Source organism: Argiope bruennichi, chromosome 8 (assembly GCF_947563725.1).
Source record: "Argiope bruennichi chromosome 8, qqArgBrue1.1, whole genome shotgun sequence".
In the NCBI taxonomy this organism is placed as follows: Eukaryota; Metazoa; Arthropoda; class Arachnida; order Araneae; family Araneidae; genus Argiope; species Argiope bruennichi.
Window position 1 is genome coordinate 37,844,551 of NC_079158.1, and position 21,872 is coordinate 37,866,422.

The 21,872-nt window shown below is 30.3% G+C and overlaps 1 protein-coding gene across 1 annotated transcript in view; it reads right to left on the minus strand.

The window, feature by feature from the left end:
• The window catches only part of LOC129980549 (apoptosis-stimulating of p53 protein 1-like), a 599,431-nt gene that overhangs the window by 466,601 nt on the left and 110,958 nt on the right, over positions 1 to 21,872 (minus strand). The window contains exon 2 of the mRNA XM_056090899.1: positions 19,063 to 19,119. Coding sequence (XP_055946874.1) covers positions 19,063 to 19,071 — 9 coding nt within the window. The 5' untranslated portion in view covers positions 19,072 to 19,119. The remainder of the gene's footprint in view (positions 1 to 19,062; positions 19,120 to 21,872) is intronic.

Here is a 21,872-nt window from a genome sequence, read left to right on the forward strand (position 1 = left end):
AAAATGAATAAATATGTGAATTAAAGTTAATCACGTCAAGCGTTCTCAAGAAAATCTTTTCATATATAACTTTTGAATGATTTTTGAATACCAAGATTTCTATGGCGATAACTTGCAGAAACGTACGCCAACCTTATGGCCAAAGCAACAAATAGTATAGCTATAAAGAAACTAATAATAATCAGTGCATTTCGAACAGTTTTTTTGAAATCAAAGTTAAAAATAAAATAAACATTAAAAATAAATAATACTTTGAAAAAACAAAAGGAAAAAGTCAATCATAAATCTAATCGAATTTATAGATTCTATGAAAGTGAAGTTAAATCAATTTTTATGACGTTACAGTTATTGCATGACGAACACCATTTCGTAAGTCATCTAATATTAAATTGCATGTTGTTCTTCCATTCAAACTATTCTTTGAATTTTTTTATGAGGTATGCGAGTCAAAATTAAATTATCATTGCGTATTTCACGTGAGCTACATTGACTTGAATAATCCATTTCCTTAAATATATTTGCATACAAGGAAATTATTAAAAATACAATGTTTTTTTCTCTGAACATTTAATTTATTGTTTTCTAACACAATTTTGATGGGTTTTGATAAATCAGACTAATATTTAAAACTGATCCATACAATAACTGAAATATATCCTAATATTTCTTTAAAAAGAAAAATATGATTTAAAAACAAGTATGATTTAATATACGACTGCTTTTATTTATTGTATAATTTTCAGTTGGACCTGCCTGCGTTTTATCAATCCAGACAGTGTTATTACAACTTCATGTCACAAATCCTCTAAAAACATTTTATACGAACTGCATCGCTGACTAAAATAACATCATCAATCACTAGTTACCAGTTTTATTGTTTTTGTTTAGGAATCAGATGTATAATTCAGGAAGAAAGATTCTGAAATACTGCAGAAAAAAAAAGCATCTAAAAAACAGAATTCACAATAAATTAATTGGCAGATAAAAAGTAAAATTATATATGATTTTAATTAAATAAATCGTTTGCTTTTTTTTTAACTTTTAATATTTCAATATTTTTTCACATTTCTGTTTTAGTGGAACAAAAAGTAGATTTTCCTCAAAAACTTGAAAGTTATTTTTTTTTAGATTTATTTCCTTTTTTAAAGATATATTAATAAAAACAGTAAACTAAACTGACGAAGACTAACTTGACAGTAGCTATCAATCATTTTGAAAAATAGATAACAATTTCATTCCAAAAAGACGAAAAAAAAGTCGGGAAAAAATAAAAATACTCATTCATTTATCTTGCTTATTTTTAGCTATAACTCAAACTTCAAGTTTTATTAAAAGCGTGAAAGTTTTTCTTTTATAAATTTTTTTCTTCTGAAAATGTATTCTTTTAGCAATAGCCAGGAATTACTGCTGATATTCAAGTAGATATTCCCGTTATTCTAATTCACTTACGAATTAAGCTAAAAATGTATACAATTTAGAATCTTTTGGTGAGCAGTTCATGTTGGTATTAAGAAGTTTAGAGGCATGTCAGCTAAAAATCTGGGATCAGTGATCGGTTCCCAATTCTGGCTATATTTTAACTAGAATTACTAAAAAACTGATAAAATTATGCATCTTAGCCACAAATCGCTCGTTGCAAATGGATTGTTGCAACAGATTTCCTACCACGTTATTGACAATGCAATGTCATTACAAAATGGGATAAGGAATTTTCTACAAGTCAAATTCTAAGGATTTTCTACAATGTCATTGCAAAATGGGATAAGGAATTTTCTACAATGTCATTGCAAAATGGGATAAGGAATTTTCTACAAGTCAAATTCTAAGGATATTCTACAATGTCATTGCAAAATGGGATAAGGAATTTTCTACATGTCAAGTTCTAAGGATTTTCTATAATGTCATTGCAAAATGGGATAAGGAATTTTCTACATGTCAAGTTCTAAGGATTTTCTATAATGTCATTGCAAAATGGGATAAGGAAATGATACAGGTGAATTAAAAATCGGAAGAAGAAATTTAAGAGTTCAATTTTCTGGCTCCTTTTCAGCTCTGTACTTTAACTAACATTACCAAGAAACTGATGACTATTCAAGTTAGCAACAAATGATTCGCTAGAATTCTGATGGCGGCAGCAGATTTCCTATCAAGTCACTAAAAAAATAGAATAAGGAATGGTATGGGTTAAGTAATAATTGGAAGAAATTTCAGGATTCTATTTTCTTTCTCCTTTCCAGCATTGATTAAAAAAAAGTGCAGGCTGATGTGAACATTAGCAAAAATTGTTCACTCGAAACAAAAATGCGGACCAGTTTCCTCTTCAGTGTCCTCAAGAAAGGCAATCCCCTAGGCGGATAAAGAAAAATATACACTCTTTGATATCCTTCCCTTGGTCACTTGCTTCCAAAATTTGACATCACACGACTTTTCTTTCTTATTTTTTTATATGCTTTTATAAACATACAGAAAAATAATTCCTTTTTTTTTTTTTTTTTTTCCAAATTCGGAGAGAGGTTTGACAAAAGGAGATTCGTCAAATGTTCGAATTTTTTGGCGCTAACATTATTTTCTCTTCGTATATACAAAAGGATAATTTTTTAAAAGTTTTAAAAATACAAATAATAATTTTAAAACTATTTTATATGCATTAAATTAAACTGACGATGCTAATAACTATTAATAATATCTAATGAGCACTTATGTCAATTACAATTGATTAAAACCGCAAAAAACACAACTATATTTGAATTATTAAAATTCCAAATTTATGTTTGCATCACAAAGTATTCTTTCATCTTTTCCTTACCGTTCTTTTTTTTATATAAATTAATATGATCATGTTTTTGGTTAGCATGATGTCCCTAAATTGCATAGAACAAAATGATTATTGAAAATAAACGAAGATTTTAAATAGTGACTGTGAGAAAAACGGGCCTTTTCTCCTCTTTTGAAGCCTAAATATCGTAATATAAAAATCAATCGTCGAAAAAAAAAAAATACTACAAAAAATAGCTGTAAGGCAGACAAACGGACCGACACCCCCCCCCCCCTAAATAGCGTGATATAAAAATCGTTACATACAGAATGCAAAGTCTGATGCAGAATGCCAACGACTGTAGCCTAAAGCTTACCATGCTACAAAGTTCCCAACTAAAAATACGAAAATGCTTTTTTTTTTTCTCGTTCTTGTTCTGAAATGCAAATGACGTACTCACAAACTCAAGCTTTGTTTCTTCCTCCGGAATAGAGATATTTAAATTCAAATAACTCAGTACATTGAGAAAGAGCTGTGTTCCCGAAGCTGTTATGAGACAGTTTATAAGTGAATTAATCATAGTTCTTTTAAATCAGTCTCCTTTTTTGAAGTCGGACGTTTCTTTTAAAGGATAAAAAATACTTAAAAGTTTCACACCACGACATTACATTAAAAATTGGCGGAATTGTCTTCCTATCGGTTTTCAATAAATTTACACAATTTGCTCCGTTGGATATTCAGGTTAGTAGAACGTTCAGGAGAATCTAAAGAGGATTTAAAAATTCTCCTTAAATGGAAAATTTGAAATAGATTTACGATTCTGATGTTAAAGGAAAACAGAAATTTTTTCTAATTTGTTACTTTTTTTTAACATTTTCCTACTAATCCGGCCCAATCCGACCGTAAAATTTCCATACTAATGAATCCTTTTCAGCCCAGTTTCTGTTTTAAACGATGGGTGCAGGATGTAAAGTAAATTATCACTAAGAATGCTTTCATTTTATATCCGTAATTCCTCATTCTCAAAAATAACCGGTCCCCAAATAACCCATTAGTATAGAACTTGCACGGCCGAATTGGGCTGGATTAGTAGTGAGAGGTTAAATTATTGTGATGACGCGGTGGTGTGATGTTAAGGTCTCGGCTTAGAAGCCGAAACCTTAGCATCCAGCTTCAAAATCCGATTAAACCGTTTAAACATCTTGTAACAGGTGCGGATGCTAAGATAGGTGGTTGTCCATTCTGGTGTCACCTTCATCTGACAGGGGTTCAAAAGCTCCGAGATTCATTCCAAAATAGTCTCAAAGTGTTTTTATACTCAGCTAGTTATAAGATTCCAGTAAGATTAGGCAAGTACAAAAGAGCGGATAATAGCACGTTCTTCTCTGGACGGGCAGGCACTTTCTATTGAACAGTTTCGCGCATGCGTGATGTTACTGTGTGATTGTGGGCTGGGCAGAATGTAAATCCTACTTTAGGGTTGCTTAACTTTTTAAAAAACAATACTAATATAAACATTTGCCAGTAGTAAAAACAGTGCATGGTTTAAAATTCAATAGGGGATTATAATTCTGGCGATAAAACTAGGTACTGAATGTACCGCCCATTTTCCAGATCGATCCAACCCCCCGGGGCACCTCGAAATGAAGATGAGATGCTTCCGGCATGGTGGTTGGATCTCGCCACCCTGGAGGGTATACTAATAGATGGGGTATCTGACTCCTCCCATCGATGACGAGACGTACTTCCTTCGGGAAGCGTTGTACCGTGGCTGGTGATGGGCTTTAGGACTCAACCACAGTTACTTCCAGTGTTGCTGTTGCGGCGGTCCGGTCATTCAGCCTTATACTTTAAATCCGTGTCCCTTCGTAGCAGGTCGGAGAGTCAGTTGGTTGACTTAACAGATCGATCTTTTTGTATTCAACGTGTATACATGCGCACGCAGGGACGAAGAGAAAGATTTTTCAAAGACCGATTTTATCCAAAACTTGGTAGAAAATTACAATTTGGTATAACACCTCCATGCTACAAACTCATCGATATGGTTTATTACATTTCTAAACAATCATGTTCATACACAGACAGATATAATTACATAATTGTATTTTCAGCATTCAAGATTTAAAGTCTCACAGTCCCGATCTCCAATTTTTTTTAATGATTACATTACCACAGAATTTAACTGTAGGACATTTGATAGCAAAATGACCCTTGGTGACTCAACTGATTCTTTGTCTGTAATCAACATACATGGCATAGTCATAGTATCTCCTATGGATACTATGGATCATAGTACACCCTATGTTTAAACCATCTCTAAATCCCTCGCCAAGAGCTTCTGCTAATCTAATTTAAATTAAATGCCAGATTTTAGATTGACAATTAAACAGCATGCAAACGATGAAGATCTTAGAATCGTCTTCTGGGGCCTCCTTCGCAGAGAATGATGTCTTCGAAATAGGAGCGTCGAATAGATGAATATCGGGCAATCTCAAGTGGCGTTATGTTTACAGAAGGCGTTATGTTTACAGTGGATTTTAGAATACCAATGGCTTTAACGAAGATTATTGGAAAGCGAGATTCAATGGTCTTTCAATTTATTGAAATATGAGAAATCAAGATCCATATAAAGTGCTATTAATTATTAGAAGCAATTCAGATGTTTGTGATGACCTAATAAATTGAGGTTCATAACAATATATTATTCAATATAAAGCTATATTCAGTAAGCGCTCTTTAATACAAATTGTTCCGAACATACCGTGGCGATTAAACGATTTTCCCGAATTAATGAATTGTTATACTTTTCCACATTATGAATAAAATCATAAAATCCTTTAAAATGAAGAGATAATTGTTTTATAATTCATAAATTGCAGAGCATAAAAAATTATATTCAATTTTTGAACAAAAAAAATGCCTTGGAATTGAATTTATGATATTTTCGCAAAAAGATTTACCAAAATTTGGAATTTGAAAAAATAGTACTTAAAATGTAAATATTGCTTTAAACCATCGCGGGAAAACTGGAAAAAAAATAAAGACAGCTGTAAAATTCTTTAAAATGAAGGCATGCGTATTTTATAATTCAAGAATTACAAAATATTAAAAAAAATTATTATATGAAATTTTTGGACAAAAATTGTCTTGGATTTGAATTTATGGTGTTTGGCCTCAGAATATTTAACCAAAATTTAGAATTTGACAAAGCAACACTTAAAGATGTAGATACTGCTTTAAGAAATCGTGGGAAAACTGGAAAAAATTGATTCAGTGCACTAGTTCGGTTAGCAAACCGTTGGAACTAGAGGTACCAAATTCGATATATAATTATTTCTAAAGTAAAGCATTTAAATTATGAATTGTTTTTTCAAACTTTTGATTCAAAATTAATCAAGATTACAATTTTTTACCCCGATTGCTTCAAAGCATATCATTCTACAAAAACAATTTTTTTACATCACTTTAAAATTCAAAGACAATCCGATGATACTAATTTTATTTTCATACAATTCTTTTGTCTAAGTCTGTGGCTACAATCGGGATATATTTTTTAAAGATTTTAGAAAATATTTTTTTTTAATTTTTGCATAAAATAGATTTAAAAAAAAAAAGATGTATCAATTAACAGACAAAAGTGTTTTGCAATTGCGAAGAGATACAATTTTTTTGATGGGGGAGAAGGTCTATAAGAGAGGCTAAAAGATACAAAGCAAAAACCTTCTAGTTCCAAAGTTTACAAATTATTTCTTAAATATTTTGCCGAGAGCTTAAAAAATATATCAATTCACTGAAATTAGAAGCAGAATGTATTTCTATCCAATCTTTAAACATTTAAGTTCGACTGATAAATAACATGAACTATTTATTTCAGTAGTTCAGTTCCTGAACTATTAAATAAATAACAAACTAATCATTTTTTTTTTCATTTTTCAGAGAATTACAATGAATTACAGGAGTTCATTTTAAGGTTCAGTTCAGAAACTACATAGCATATCATAATCATTATGGGAAGTTTGAGCAAAAAGTATAAATCAGATTTTAATTTAAGATATTTTTAACAAACATATTTTATCAAAACTTAATATTTGCGAAAATCTCTAAGAAACTAAGTTTTAAAAATAGCACTTAAAGACATAAATGTAACATTAAGTTATGAAAATATAAAAATCAATATATACACGGTTATATACAGTTTTATAAAGAAAGTTATTGCAGATTTAAAATCACTGAATAAATATATTTTTAATATTTCCTCAGAAATGATTTTTTAATATAATCGTGTATACTAATTTTATACATCATTAAAAACATTTTAAACGCATTTTGTAGGAATATTTTTCATTGCTTTAATTATTGGAATTATTGCAGGATCTTAAAGTATTTTTATATGCCTTTTATAATTGATATATAAGTGGAAACAAATTTTAAAAGTAAAATAAAGGCAAGTGAATCAAACTAAAAACGATAGTAAACTCCAATGCATTTTTTACATGCGCCATGAAAAAAATAGACAGAACTCCTTGCGGGAGATTTCGTTCAAAGTTTAAATATAGATATTATTTTTGATATAGAAACATTCAACCGTTCCTTTAAGTTCGGACTCCATGATATAAACGGTAGACATTCATCAATTTAAAATCTTTAGAAGCAAATAATACTTTTCTTTGTATAACTTCATTCATAAGAAAGTTAAATCAGAGGGGCTGGTCTCCACAAAAGTTTCTCGCATATTCTTAAATAAACTTTTCATTCCAGAGAACAACTTGAACGGCATCAGTGTGCCATATTTACGAAATATCAATCTTTGGCGTGAATTTAGCATTTATATTAAATCTATCGTGCCAACCTTGGCGAGTTATTAGGCGATTAATCCCTGGCATGCTGTTAACAGCATCCGAACATCGATTTTGTGCTTTAGCCTCCGTTTTTTCTAATCTATTGAAACAAAGATTTGCCATAACCGTACTTGAAGTCACAAAGTTTTATATCTAATTTGATATGCTAAAATCACTGCGTCTTTGAAGTATCTCGTTTACATATTTCTGAAAGTACAGACCGACAGACAGCCAACCCGTTGTTGGATTTGGCTCGAAATTTCTCAAGTGTCTACACTACAGATGTTAAATCTGCGTACTGAAATTTATCTATCTAGGTCTCTTCGTTTTGTAATTATTGCGTTAACTTCTAATCGAACAGCCGGACAGACAGATTTATTCTCAACAAATTTTTCTCGAAATTTGATAGAAATCTGTAGATTTCGTATTAAGGCAAATTTGAACCGTTTAACTCAAACCGTTTGAGTTATATTTGCCAAAGACAGAGAGACAGATGGACAATGGAGATTCGTCAAAATCTTGAGTCCGAATGTTTTTACGATTACTATACTTTCTCTATATTGCGTATACGAGACAGAAAAAAGAACGGTTTTATTCTATATTGGACTATATTGGAGTCATTTTATCTTCAATCATTACAATGCAAGTGTTGGAAATTTCTGAGTTACTAAATCGTATTGATGATAAATTGTTTTAATAATTTTGATATATATTTTTACCTTGAATAACTATATTATATTATATATATATATATATATATATATATAGTTACGAAATTTCTGGTTTCGTTTGGATAGTGGGAATTATATGGTGTGGAGAACGCTCAATCAGCAGGCGGCAGTAGAAAAAAAAGAACGACTTTTATTTACACGAAGACACACAGGACAGCACAAAGACGACAACTATATACAGCAGAGAAGACGATTATCTTCAGCCGAGACGTGCAGCATACAACAAGACTCTACTGTGGACAGTAGCACACAGCTTAGTTCAGCACTAGCTTGACTCCGTCGCTGCTCCGCTTAGCTCTGGAAGGCCAGTTCTTTTTTTCCGTCGATTCCGACCACTCTTCACCGTCGCTTCCGACTACGACTACTCCGGCAGCTCAGGCTGCCTCCTTTTATAGGTCTCGGAAGGCAGGACTAGAAGCCTCTCAACCAATCAGGAACGTTCGAGGCGTATCTCGGTTCCTACTGGACGGTCGGGAAAATTCTCGATGTTTCGGGTATAATCTATTTTGGCGCCGAAGTCGAAAAATTCGTCGCCAAATGGTCGCCAAGCTCCGGGACCTCCAACGCGACACCCGTACTCCGTCCAATGCAGATGATTATAAAACATTCTTTCTTATGATGGAACCAACTATGCTGTGAAGCCGCATCACAGATTCGTAACATTATATATATATATATATATATATATATATATATATATATATATATATATATATATATATATATATATATATATATATATATATCCAGAATGAATAAATGAATAGGAAAAAAAGTAATATTTTCTTTATAAGTAGTACATGTTCTGTTTCAGTAGATTTTTATAATCTACTAATGAAGAACATTTGCCGTACCAGTTGAATTGTTGACTTTGCAGACAGGCTGGTATATTTTAAGTCCCCGCGGATTTTCCCTTCGGTTGACATGTGGTACATCCTTTATACCAGCAATTACTCCACTTCGGCTGACATGTGGTACATCCGTTATGCTAGTAGTTCCTGCACTTTTGCTGACATGTGGTACTTCTACTCTACCAGTAGTTTTTCCACTTCGGCTGACATGTGTACATCTGCTATACCAGTAGTTCCTTCCCTTAGGCTGATTGACCGGTACACTTGCAGACTAGTAGATTTTACATTTTGTCACCAAATCACGAAACTTTGTGCCAAAAATTTCGCCAAGTCAAAGTACACTGTATTAAAGCATTCATGATATATAAATAGTAATTTATAATTCAAACCTCTTTGGCTTAAAAGTGGAAAATTATGTTTTTTAATTGAAATTTAAAATTTATTAATTTGATTATTTGAGACAAAAAGAGTAGCTTTCTCTTAATGTTATAAAATTATAACTCATTAAATTACCAAAACAATTTACATTCTTCGCGTTTTCAATATCTTATTTTCCAATCATAGCCAAACAAAATAACGATTTATTTTATTATTATTATTATTATTTGAGATTTACCACAAGAAATATTTTTATTTTCCCGCGCCATTTTCAATTAACTACCTCAGATGAAATGCAACTTTTTTGTCTCCCATATTTTTTTTCCTAGAAAACTCTTTTCCTCTAATCGCAAAATTTAATCAAATCACATCAGAGCTGAAGTGGAAGGTACTTGACAGAATAGAGATTGCGCAAAACCTGATGGCGAGGGGAAAAAAAATAAAATTCTATGATGTGATTTTTTTTCCTCGCCAAAATTGTCTAGAAGAAAAATGTTTTTAAAAATGATATGAAAAAGTCAGCCAAAAAAGCCTTAGAATAATATTTTTTGCTATCTTCAAGTAAAGCGATGATTTCATCTTAACGATAAAATGTCACGCAGTGTTATTTTGCTTCAATTTTTTGCCGTTTTTTGCTCATGAATTTTTTATACGTACTTTTGGTAGATTCTGAAGTGTTCTAGAACTACGATTATGCTTTGTTATCTTTTCTCCCAATTAATTTCTCACAAGATTTAATGAGCAAGAATAGATAAAAACATCTTCGAGTTATAAATTTATCCTAAAATAAAAATAAAAAGAATTTCAATAAATTATATAATTTTTCATTTAAGCTTTGAATACTGATTACTCGCCTCAAGATATTATCAATATATAATAGTATAAAAAAAATATTAATCAATTTTTTTCCCTTGTTTTTAATTTCACAAAAGCACTTAAAAAATATCTTCGAAACTCTAACAAAAAGCTTCCCTTTTTCTTCTTATCAAATTCTTGGAATTGAAAAAGATAACTGAAATTTTAATAAGAATTTTTTTTTTCGTAAATCTTAAAATATATGATAAAAAATTTTGACTGTTAATCATTTTTGAACTTCTAAGTTTTTATTTGAAAGCTACAAATAAACTTGGAAATTGTTTCAGGATCTTACAAAAGTACATAAATATGAGTTAAATGCATAATTTTTTTTTGTTTATTTGTACCACAATTTGTTGGTATAAGAAAAATACGTTAACATATTTCTTCAGCTCCAAATTATTATTTATTTCATTACAAAACTGATTAAATACAATAAATTAAACCTAAAAAAATTATCAATTTAATAGAACTTTTGTGAAAATACTTTTTCCTAATCTTTATGTAAAACCATAAATTGATTTAATATCTCCTTTTGATATTACCGAAAATTAAATATAAAATAAACGATAATAAAAATTACAATAGAAACCGCAAATTTCATACACTCTAAATTAATTTTTAGAAAATTATTATCAATTTAAAGGAAAATAGTTTTTGAGAGGCATTGGGTATTGGTGTAAAAAAAGTAAAATAAAAAAAAATGCTTCTACTTGTGAATTTTGAAAGGAATTTCTTTGCAAAATCATTCTCTGGTATTGTCTATTACAAAATGTCAAAATTTAATGAATGTTTTATCTGAAAATTTTAGAAAATTTATTGCCATTGAGAAAATATAACCAAACAAAATTTCAAAATTCTACTACTTCAGGAATTAAGAGAAAAATTGATAACACAGTTCCGCCTTTACAAACACCAAACGATAATTTCCAATGCATTCTTTCTTCTTCAATAGAAATAAAGAAATTTCATGTACGTCAAAGAAAAAGAGAATAGCCTGTATTTTTTTCAATGCAACTATATTTTGAAAACGCATAATTCGTATTACATTTTAATATAACTTGTTTCTTAAATATGGAAATGTGCAATCGGCATTTTTTTATTCACTTCCTAATGTGCTACAGCTTTTAAATTTTGCGCACTTTTGTGTTCTCGATGACAGCATCCTTTGATATTTTCAGAACTTAATTATCAGTTTAATTAAACACATTTTAACTCCATTCAAGCTTACATGGTAGTAAATATGAAAAATTAATTTCAGTACATTTATAATAATTAATTTTTTTTAAAAAAGAAATTAAATTAAAATAAAAAAAAATTGCTTTTTAGCACATCAAAGAAGCTTTATATATATATATATATATTTTAATTTTATTAATTAACTTTTTTTGTTAAATTTGTTTTTATTAAATTTGCTAATTTTATTAATTATATTTTCCACAGAGATAAATATCAACATTTGACTGGAATTATTCTATTGACTTCAAATTTCCGTGACAACTATTTGTTAATTTAATATAGATTAATTTGCAAAGAATTTTAATCGCTTAACATCTTTTCGTAGTTTCCGGAACAAGATTTGTTCCAAAAATCCGGGTGGATTTGAAAACCTTTGAAAGCACGCTCGTGTAACGATAATCGATAATAACGATGAAGTTTTAAATTCCATAATAAATATTTGTCATTTTTTGAATATAATGTACCCTACTTATATTTAAAACTATAATGCCAAACAAATAAAAAAGATTATGTGAGTGAAATACCATGCCGCAATACTTCGTAGTAAATAAACACTACGAAATTACAGTCAATGTTTTATGTATATTTTATGTTCATAGCAGATTTGATTTTAAAAACAATCAAATATTCGTTATCAGATATAAAAAAAAATATCATCTGCTTTTTCTTTAAAATATCTAAAATTGAAAGTGATGGTGTTACTTGTTGTGCGACGATTATCGTGAAATGCTTAAGAAATTGAATGGTAAAACAGAAAAGTACAATCAAATAAATGAATTATAAGTAACAGTAACAGAAAAGGTAAATTAATTTTGGAGGAAAAAAGAATTTAAAAAAAATTCAGAAGTTTCGAAGAACAGAATTTATTTATTTCCACCGCTATTTGCTGTAGATTAACGCCCAAGTATCTTTTGATTTTTATATTAGCTTTTCATTTATTTGAAGTGCAACAATTACTTTTAAAACTGAGCCACGAAAACATTTTAATTGTATATAAACATCATGGTTTATCCAAATTATTTTCGAAACTACCACTTCCCCTTTAATGGTAATAAAAGAATTGAAATTATGTTAATAATAACCTTATTGAATGCTAGATTTTTATACATGGAGTAGTTCAGTAAGCACTGTTTCAGGTGAAAATTGATTTTTAATCATTATGTACGGTGGTGAAATAATCGCTTATAGGAGGCTAAAATTCCGCGTTCAATATCTATAATACATTTATACCATAATGCGAATTCAGCGATATCTAATAATTAGAATTTAATGTTTAATGAATTGTTCAAATACATTATATATATAGCTCAATTATTATAAATCATTAATTAGAATTTCAATGATTTGGGTGATTTTCACATTTGATCTTATAAAATTGTGCAGTTACTTTACACAAAGTATAATTTTCGAATAATTATTTTCAGACACATAAGGTTCTCCTCATAAGTGAGTATCCAAACTTAGATATTGATGCATTAAGAGTAATAAAATCAGAGGAATGGATCTTCTCAAAATGTTTAGCCCAGTTTCAATAAATATTTTAAATCCCCCCCCCCATTATTGAACATACAATTATGTTTCCTCGGCAGGTGCGCGAAAGCCATGCATGGTCAGATTTTAACTCTGAAAGTTCCCCCACACGATAACTGGGCGCGTCGCAGTTTAGTAAAGAAGGCCGGCACTTGCATATTAATCGCATGGCATTTGGGGAAAAAAATTACGAAATATAGATCTTTATCATGAATTGAGCATTTTTACTAAATCTAGTGAGTGATTAGTAGGGATTTGTTTTGAGAAAGAGACCATTATTTACTACTGAAATGCAGTTAATACACAAGTTTCCGAAAGCAGAATATGTATTTTTGGGCTTTTCATTAATCAATTGAAGCTAAAATTTCAGAAGGAACTACAGTTTTAATTACAAGATCACATACAAAATTTCATTTATTGAAATCAGGGATTGAACTTTGTGGACTGCTAAATTACAAATTGACTACGTGCTGGCTGCACTATCCCGGACTTGGAAGAACGAACCTTGCGAGGATATAGCATATCTTCAGGCAAAGGAGGATATGAGGGAGGAGGTCCGATGATTGCCGTCTTGGAAAAATTCTGAAAATTAGTATGCTAAATAATGTAATTCGAAGAATTTATATAATTATATTACCTGTTATATACCTATTTCCTATTACCTGTTAAAACAATGAAACTTAACTTGAGGGAATGTAGAAAAAAACCTTATATATGTGTTCCCAACTCTCACGAAACACTGGTTGGAAATCATTGCTTTAAATCATAACATTTTTGAGTTACTGTTTTTCCTTACAATCGAAAATACAGACCGATTGATAGTCATTCTCTTGATGGATACGATTCCAAATTTGATATGGCTCTACATTTTAGGTGCTTACTCTATTTACTATATTTCATTTATCTAGCTCTTTATATTTTCTAGTCATCATATTCACTTGCACTCGAATAATCAGACTTCCTGTAAATGTATTTCACAGAAATCTACAAATTTGGTGTTAAGTCCATATACTAAATTACACTCTTTCGCACCAAGACCATGTACACAAATAGTGCTCAGATTTTTATTTTTGCAGTCTCATAGATGAATATTTTGTGCTTTACAATAAAATAAAAAATAAAAAAACTTTTTTTTTTTTTTGTCCAATTGAAACTAAAACTTGTTACAAAATTACAATTTTTATAACACGATCACATTCCAAATTCCATCTTGCAGTCTTTGAAATATAATTTTTACATGTAAATTAATGCAAGAATGTTCGAAATTTAATATGAATCTCAACTTCAGATGCTAAAACTGTGTACCAAATTGTATGGATCTAAATTTTTGTGTTTCGAATTTACGTTCACTTTGCACCCAGACAGACTTCCTGTGGATGAGATTCGTCCAAAATTTGATAGAAATCTACGAACTTCAGGTTAACCAAATTTCATCCGTCTAGCTCAAGGTGATTTTGAGTTATCCTGTTCACAAATAAACAAAGATAATTGTAACAAAAGTGATTTTCGGAATTTGGAAGGTCTGAAATGTGCAGATTCGTCATAATCTCGAATTCTTTAACGATTACAGCTTTGCATACCAATGATGATAGCAGTAACGATTTTTAACGATTTCAGTTTTCCATATCAAAAATTCGCGCCATAAATATTGGTAAAATACAAAGAAATGCTATTTGAAAACTACATCTCCGAAATAAAAACTGAGAGTACCCCATCCTTTCTCACCTGAGAACTATTAACAAAAAAGCTGCCGAAGATATAAACTAAAAATATATACATTATATCATAAAAACATTACTTTAGAATCAGAAAATGTTGTGTTAAAAGTAAAATATTATGAAGTTTAAAAAGCAATGTTGTGTTTAATCATAGTGTTTCGATGCTTTAAAATTTATCGACTAGACATAAATGATGGGTTTAGTAACAAATGGGGCGTTAGGAAAAGCAAATGATTCGAGTTACGACCCTTGCGCAAGAGCTTTAAGAAACATCAAGATAAATAGAGTGATTTAAAATTTTTATCTCAAACGGATGCGCCATTGTAATAGTACAAGCAATGTTCCCAATGTTTCTTAGTTTATCAGGCACAATATTCTTCAACTTCTGTTATCAGAAGAAAACATTTCAATTGGTGTAAAGTTCTTTTAAAAATCTACTCCTTTATCTGCCAAATGCATGCATTTTCGCACTTTTTTAAAGATTCCTTTGTTTTATAGGAAGTACTAGTCGCTTTTGGCTACCAATTTATTTGCCGGGCATATCTGTTATATATAATTCTAGTTAAATCGTTTAGACATGTTAATGATTCCCTTAAATTGTTAAATATTAAAGCCATGACATTTAATTGTTTCACACATATCTTATTGATTTAATACATTTGTAATAGAGGCCATTCCCATGACATCATAACGCTATTAAAAACAAATATCTGGTTAATCTCTCTACCAACTTTTGCGGTATTGTTAACTTTACTTTCTTTATTAGTCTAGAAAATTAAACAGAATCCTTTTTCTTTAGCTTTTAGCAATGGCAGAAAATCAAATCTTTTAAATATTTGACGAAATTATGACGGACCTTTACTAGAGAGTGTGCGATAAAGTTTGGGGAGAATCACACTCGCTGGTTTTAAGAAAGAAATAATAAAATAATCTAAACCAGGAATTTCAAAAATCTATTGTTCTGTCAATTCCCAATCATAAAGAACCAAAGTCGACCTCTAAGGGATTTTTTTTTCTTTATCATATATACATTTTATTTTTCCATGAGGCACATATGCCCAGCACACATACCGGATTTTCGATTGAATTAAGTACTTGCCTGATTATGAGGTACTCAATTTTACAAGTTTATATGAGAATCTATATTACATTAACGAACTTTCTTATTTCAGATAACTCAGGAAACCCGTCTTAATTATTCCATATAATTTAGCGAGTGATAGATGCTATTATATGCATAATTGCACATAAATATCTACTAATTTCTGTATTAAATTATTTGTAAAAAAATTTCCAACCTTTCATAAATAACAGGATTTTAAAAAAGAAAGAAAAAGAAAAATCACTAAATGATGTAGAGCTATTAGATTTTCTACCAAACAGGTAAGGAATATGAACAAGTATATACATGCAATGATAAAGGGAAAATAATTTCCGAACTTTCACGCGCTCACACTAGTTGTTTTGTAGAATCTCGAATTGAACGTATTACCCCTAAGATATATATATATATATATATATATATATATATATATATATATATATATATATATACTAATTAAAAACTGGAATATATGCATTAAATATAAAATGAAAAGATATCTACATATTTCAACATACAATTGTTCACAACCAAAATCGACTACCTCTTCACATTTCTTAAAGACTAAGACTGCATTATTAAAAATTCAAGGTTTTAATAACATTTCCGCTAATCAAAATTTTACAAATAGTATAAGTGAACGATCGTTCCTGAAGAGATGCATATGCCTAGAGTTTCAAAGATTTTAAAAATCTGTAATGATTTTTTAAAAAAAATGCTAAATCTGTCTGCATCCAAGGGAAGTAAAGTTTAAGTGTGACATAAATGTAAATGACAATATTAATTAAATTATATAATTTAACGACTATTTATATTTTCTTAAATCTCAACGGTGTTAAAAGTATCGTTCAAATGTATCGTTAACATGTTTAAATGTTAAAAATACCTTCATAATAAGACTAATTGTCCTGACGGTATTCAAAATACTATGGAGTCTGTAACTGTAAAAGTGAGCAGCAGATATCAGCTAAAAGCAGAAATTAAAAATTTTAATTATTAAATTGATTAAGTTATTTTGATTTTAAAAGATTTTTTTCCTTTTTTCTTGGATTATTCTGCAGAAATAAAATTTAAAAATGGATGGTAAACTAATTTGGTGATTAAAGGAGTAAAAAGATGAATCAACCGATTTTATAGAAAGAGTAGTATACTTTTTTTATCTTTTCATAGAGAAAAAATTATTAGACATATTTCAAATTTAAATAATTTCATAGTATAAATATTTAAATTTTTATCCTCTTCATAAAAAAAAGGAATATATATTTATTTTTCTAAACAAAATAATCTATACGTACAAAACGCCAACGTAAATGCACAGAAATCACTTTTATTACATACTTTCGAATGGCAATAGTGAAATGTAAACAAACCAGTATATGAATGATTCGGGCTGCTGCAGTGAAAATTTTGCATTTATACTTAATTCAAAGCGTCGCTGATTAATGAAACTGAAAAATATAACTAGAGTTGCTCTAGAGACGACTCAACAAAAATTTAATTCATTTACAGGAAAGAAGATGTAAAAGAAATCAAGAAATAGACGTCAAACAAAATTTTACAGGTAATCGCTGGGATTTACCTGTAGAAGTTGATGACCATAACTTCCAAATTTATTATCTCACAAAAATTATTTTTGCATTATCTTAAAACACAAAAAATCATCTTTCTAATTATATCACATCAAGACTGTTCGTTTCAGTATCCTGATATGAACACTTTTCGATGATTCTATTCCACTAAGGGATGAGACGCTGAAAAGATAAGCGCGTTTCCGGAATTTTGACCTTGATTCCAGCCCTATTAGATACTTTTTTCGTTCATTTTTTTTTTTTCACATATCGTGTCGTTTCAGGTGTTACTTTACTTAAATTTAGTCTGCGAGTAATCCAAATTTACTTTATTGTAAATGTAAACATCTTTCTTGTTCCCTCTTACCTTATTTTGATGAATTAAACCCATCCTAACTGATGCGCAAAAGCGTGAAGGGTTTTAGAATCCGTTGGCAAAAGTACAAATTTTATTTTTAATTATTTTATTGTTTGGTTTGGTTTGGTTTAGTTCTATTAACGCCCCGTTTTGAAGCAACACTAGGGCTATTTTGGGACGGACCTCGTCATTTTGAACCACGGTCAGATGACGAGGATGACACCTGAGCTGGCAGCCTCCTCTCCACACCACACCACACCAGCGGGAGGACGTTTGGTCATAACGAATTTAATGTGCAACAGACCCCCTTACACGACGGTTCTTCGGTGTAATCGGGTCTCGAACCTGAAACCCTCCGGTTCCGAGGCCGAGACCTTACCACCAGGCCACCGCGGCCATTTTTTTTTATTGTAATCACAATTTACAACACTTAATTTTAAATGCTGTGAAATTAAAACTCATTCACGCGCTCATGTTAAAAAACATCCATTCGCGCGCTTCTGCCATTTTTAAAATCAAAATTTAAAAATGCTTTTCTTGAACATTAATTCCAAAGTAAAATTTTAACTTCTGCTTTTATTTCGTAATATCTACTTTTTTTTCATTTGTTTTGACCTATTCAATTAAATTCCTGTTTTTAGATCTTATCAGATAGCATCGTGATATTCTGAAAAAAATATTTAATTTCCACATTAATATTTAACAAACTAAAACGCCAATAATTTGGCGTATAAGCTCGTCATTGCCAAAGGCGGCTCGTACGAAAAATTTTCTTTCACAATATAAGTTAGAATTAGCACTCACATTAAACGTACAAAATAAAAATTTTTATCCTGCAAAGAAAATATCACGAAAGTTACACCTACGAAAACCAGCTAGAAATAACAGAATTTCTCAGAAAATCAAAATAGAAAAAGAATACAGAACTTTCCCGCCAAATGAGAAATGTTCCTCGAATACGATTCAAAAGTCGCATCGCATCGTTTGTTATCTGACCTTACAAGACATAATTGGGCGAAAGATAACGATTGCAGGTGAGCATACAACACGCCTCACATAAACATTTAGATTCATTATAACAAGAATACTTCATTCATTCTCGGAATAATAAAAAGATCTGCGGGCCGAATGAAACTTACCGGGATCATCACGAGGTGACGCTAGTGGCGACATCTGGTGGGCAAAAATGCCACATCCTGAAAATAGAGAAAAATTCAAATTTTAAAATGTGTATTACATTTCTTCAAAAATAAATTTTTAAAAAAATTAACTAAACAAAAAACGGAAGCAAGTATATTTAGAAATATATAAAGTATAAAAAGTATACAAAGTATAAAAGCAAGTATATAAAGAAATTATTCATAATAGATACAAAATCTCCTCGTAAATAATACGGAACTTTATGGAATATTTTTGAACAATATTGTGCCTCTTTTCAACAATTTCTACTAACAAAAAAAAATGAATGTCTGTATGTTGGCGCATTATATGCCAGATAGTTTATTGTAGTATGATCTAACTTATTAAAATAAGACTGTGTACCTCAGAGCAATTTTTATGAAATTTAAATTAGATTTTAATTAAAAATTAAGTAAAATGTCGGTGCTTTTTAGAGATGATTTTCGAAAACACTGCAGTATAAAAATTACTTTTATATCATTTAAAAATTCGAAAAATTAATCTTTTCGATGAACTCATTTTTGGCCATATAAATTGTTTTTTTCAAATTTTCATTAATTATTAAAAATTATTTTAAGCGTACTTTACAACAATATATTTTACTAATGAAGTAAAACTCAAATCATTTTCATTATTTCTACTAATATTTCATTGTGTCTTTTTTTTTTTATTGATTATCAGAATATGAAATTTTTCAAAACTTTTTTTTTTTTTCCATGTTTAGCAAATTTTAATATATTGCACTCCTATGGATATTGGTAGATTCACACGTTAAAATTCTAAATAAAAAGTTCTCTTTTACCAAAACATACATTGGTTTTAAAAGCAAAATATGTTTATCTCCAGTTTATTTTGTTTAATTTAGTTATATTAACGCCCCGTTTTACAGCAACACTAGGGCTACTTTGGGACGAACCTCGTAATTTTGAACTTCGGTCAGATGACGAGGGCGACACATGAGCTGGCAACCCCCTCTTCACACCACACCAGCGGGAGGACGTTTGGCATGACGGATTTAGCGTGCACCAGACTCGCTTACACATCGGTTCTAAGGTGGAATCGGGTCTCGAACCTGAAACCCTCCGGTTCCGAAGCCAAGATCTTACCACCAAACCACCGCGGCCCTATGTTTATCTCAGATTCCTAAGCCTAGCGCTCGGAGCATCACAATCACTGGACCCTATCGTTACGCCATTGTCAGGATATATAAATCGTTTGCTACTACAGTGATAATGACGTTATAGAAAGGATACATTCGACCGACACTCACTTTTATTTGGTATTGAAGAAGGCTTGAAGGAAAAGCATGATGTTTCTAATGTCCAAATTTTGTTGTCCTTCAGTCGCGTCGTTCTTTTTTTAATAATTGGTATACCCGAATGCACTAGTGCTCTGAAATGTTATTCAGTCTCCTTCTATCATTCAGATCAAGACTGTACCAATTTCATAATTTAATCCAGTTTGAAGCACATTTGAATTTAAACTTTTCAATCATGGATAGAAATGGATTTGTCATGCCTGAACAAGCAGGTCATCCATTTTAAGTCATCGATATAACGCAATTGCTTAATCCCAATGGTGCAGCTAATTATTAACACACATCACGCACTTGTTTTGGCTACGTGAAAGGTGACAAATATAATCGTCGTTTGAATCGAGACAATAATCAGCATACGCATTCTAATTCACTTAAGATCTGCCACTATCAGAATAAATATTTTTAACTATTTCTGTGAAACCTGAAATACACTACCTTATAATATCAGGAATAAGGAATATAAAGATAACTTTTTAAGCAGAATCGTGGTTGAAGACAGAAAAGACACTTTGAATTTTTAATTTCGTTTTATTCCATCCCGGGAGGTATGATTTATGTACAAGCAGAAGCGACGAGCACATCAACACAGAACGACACGAGAGCGAAAAGAGGGAAAGCTCATGAAAAATTTATCCCTGTGATTATATACTGTGAGATTTTGATAGGGATTTCTCTACACGTGTCGACCCAGGTAAGGGAATTATAGGAATCTTTTAAAAAAGGTCATTTGTCATTTTTTTTATCCCTTCACTCTGAATGTGAGAACGTGTCGATCTCAACCATTTTACAGAGCTTCTGTTGCTTTCATTAAATAAAAAAAAAGGTGGAATTGGATCGGGAAATAAGAAAATAAAGTTAATATGAGCTAAATTAAGCTAAAAATTAGGAAATTAATTAAGTTTAAATTAGATTTTAACATACATGCGTATTATATATTATATATATTAGCAGTTGTGTTTCTTAATAAAAGAAACTTTTGAAACTTCGATTTATTTCACCAAGGAAGGCATAATTTACGAACAAAGAATAAATTGTAATACGTCACTCTGTATCTCGGTTTAGAGAGCATAATTATTCTCTTCGTTCATTTTATTATGAGATTTTGATCGATATTTCTTTGACACGTGTCCATTTAAGATAGGGAATCATAGGTATCTTTAAAGAATATTGTAAGTATTAAGAATTTTTATCCCTTCATTCGGAACGTGAGAAAATACCGAGACGAGCAGTTTTATAGAGCTAGGGTAGAATTAATGAAATGAAAAAAACTAGATCAGAAAATAAGAAACCATTTTAGAATGAAGTTAGCATAGACTAAATTAAGATAAAAATTCGAAAATTAATAAGGATTTAAATTATATTAAGTGATATCATTATATATATATATAAAGTTATTTTATACAACATCATAAAGAATATTTGAGATCTTTCCGTTTAAGGTTGTAGTCATTT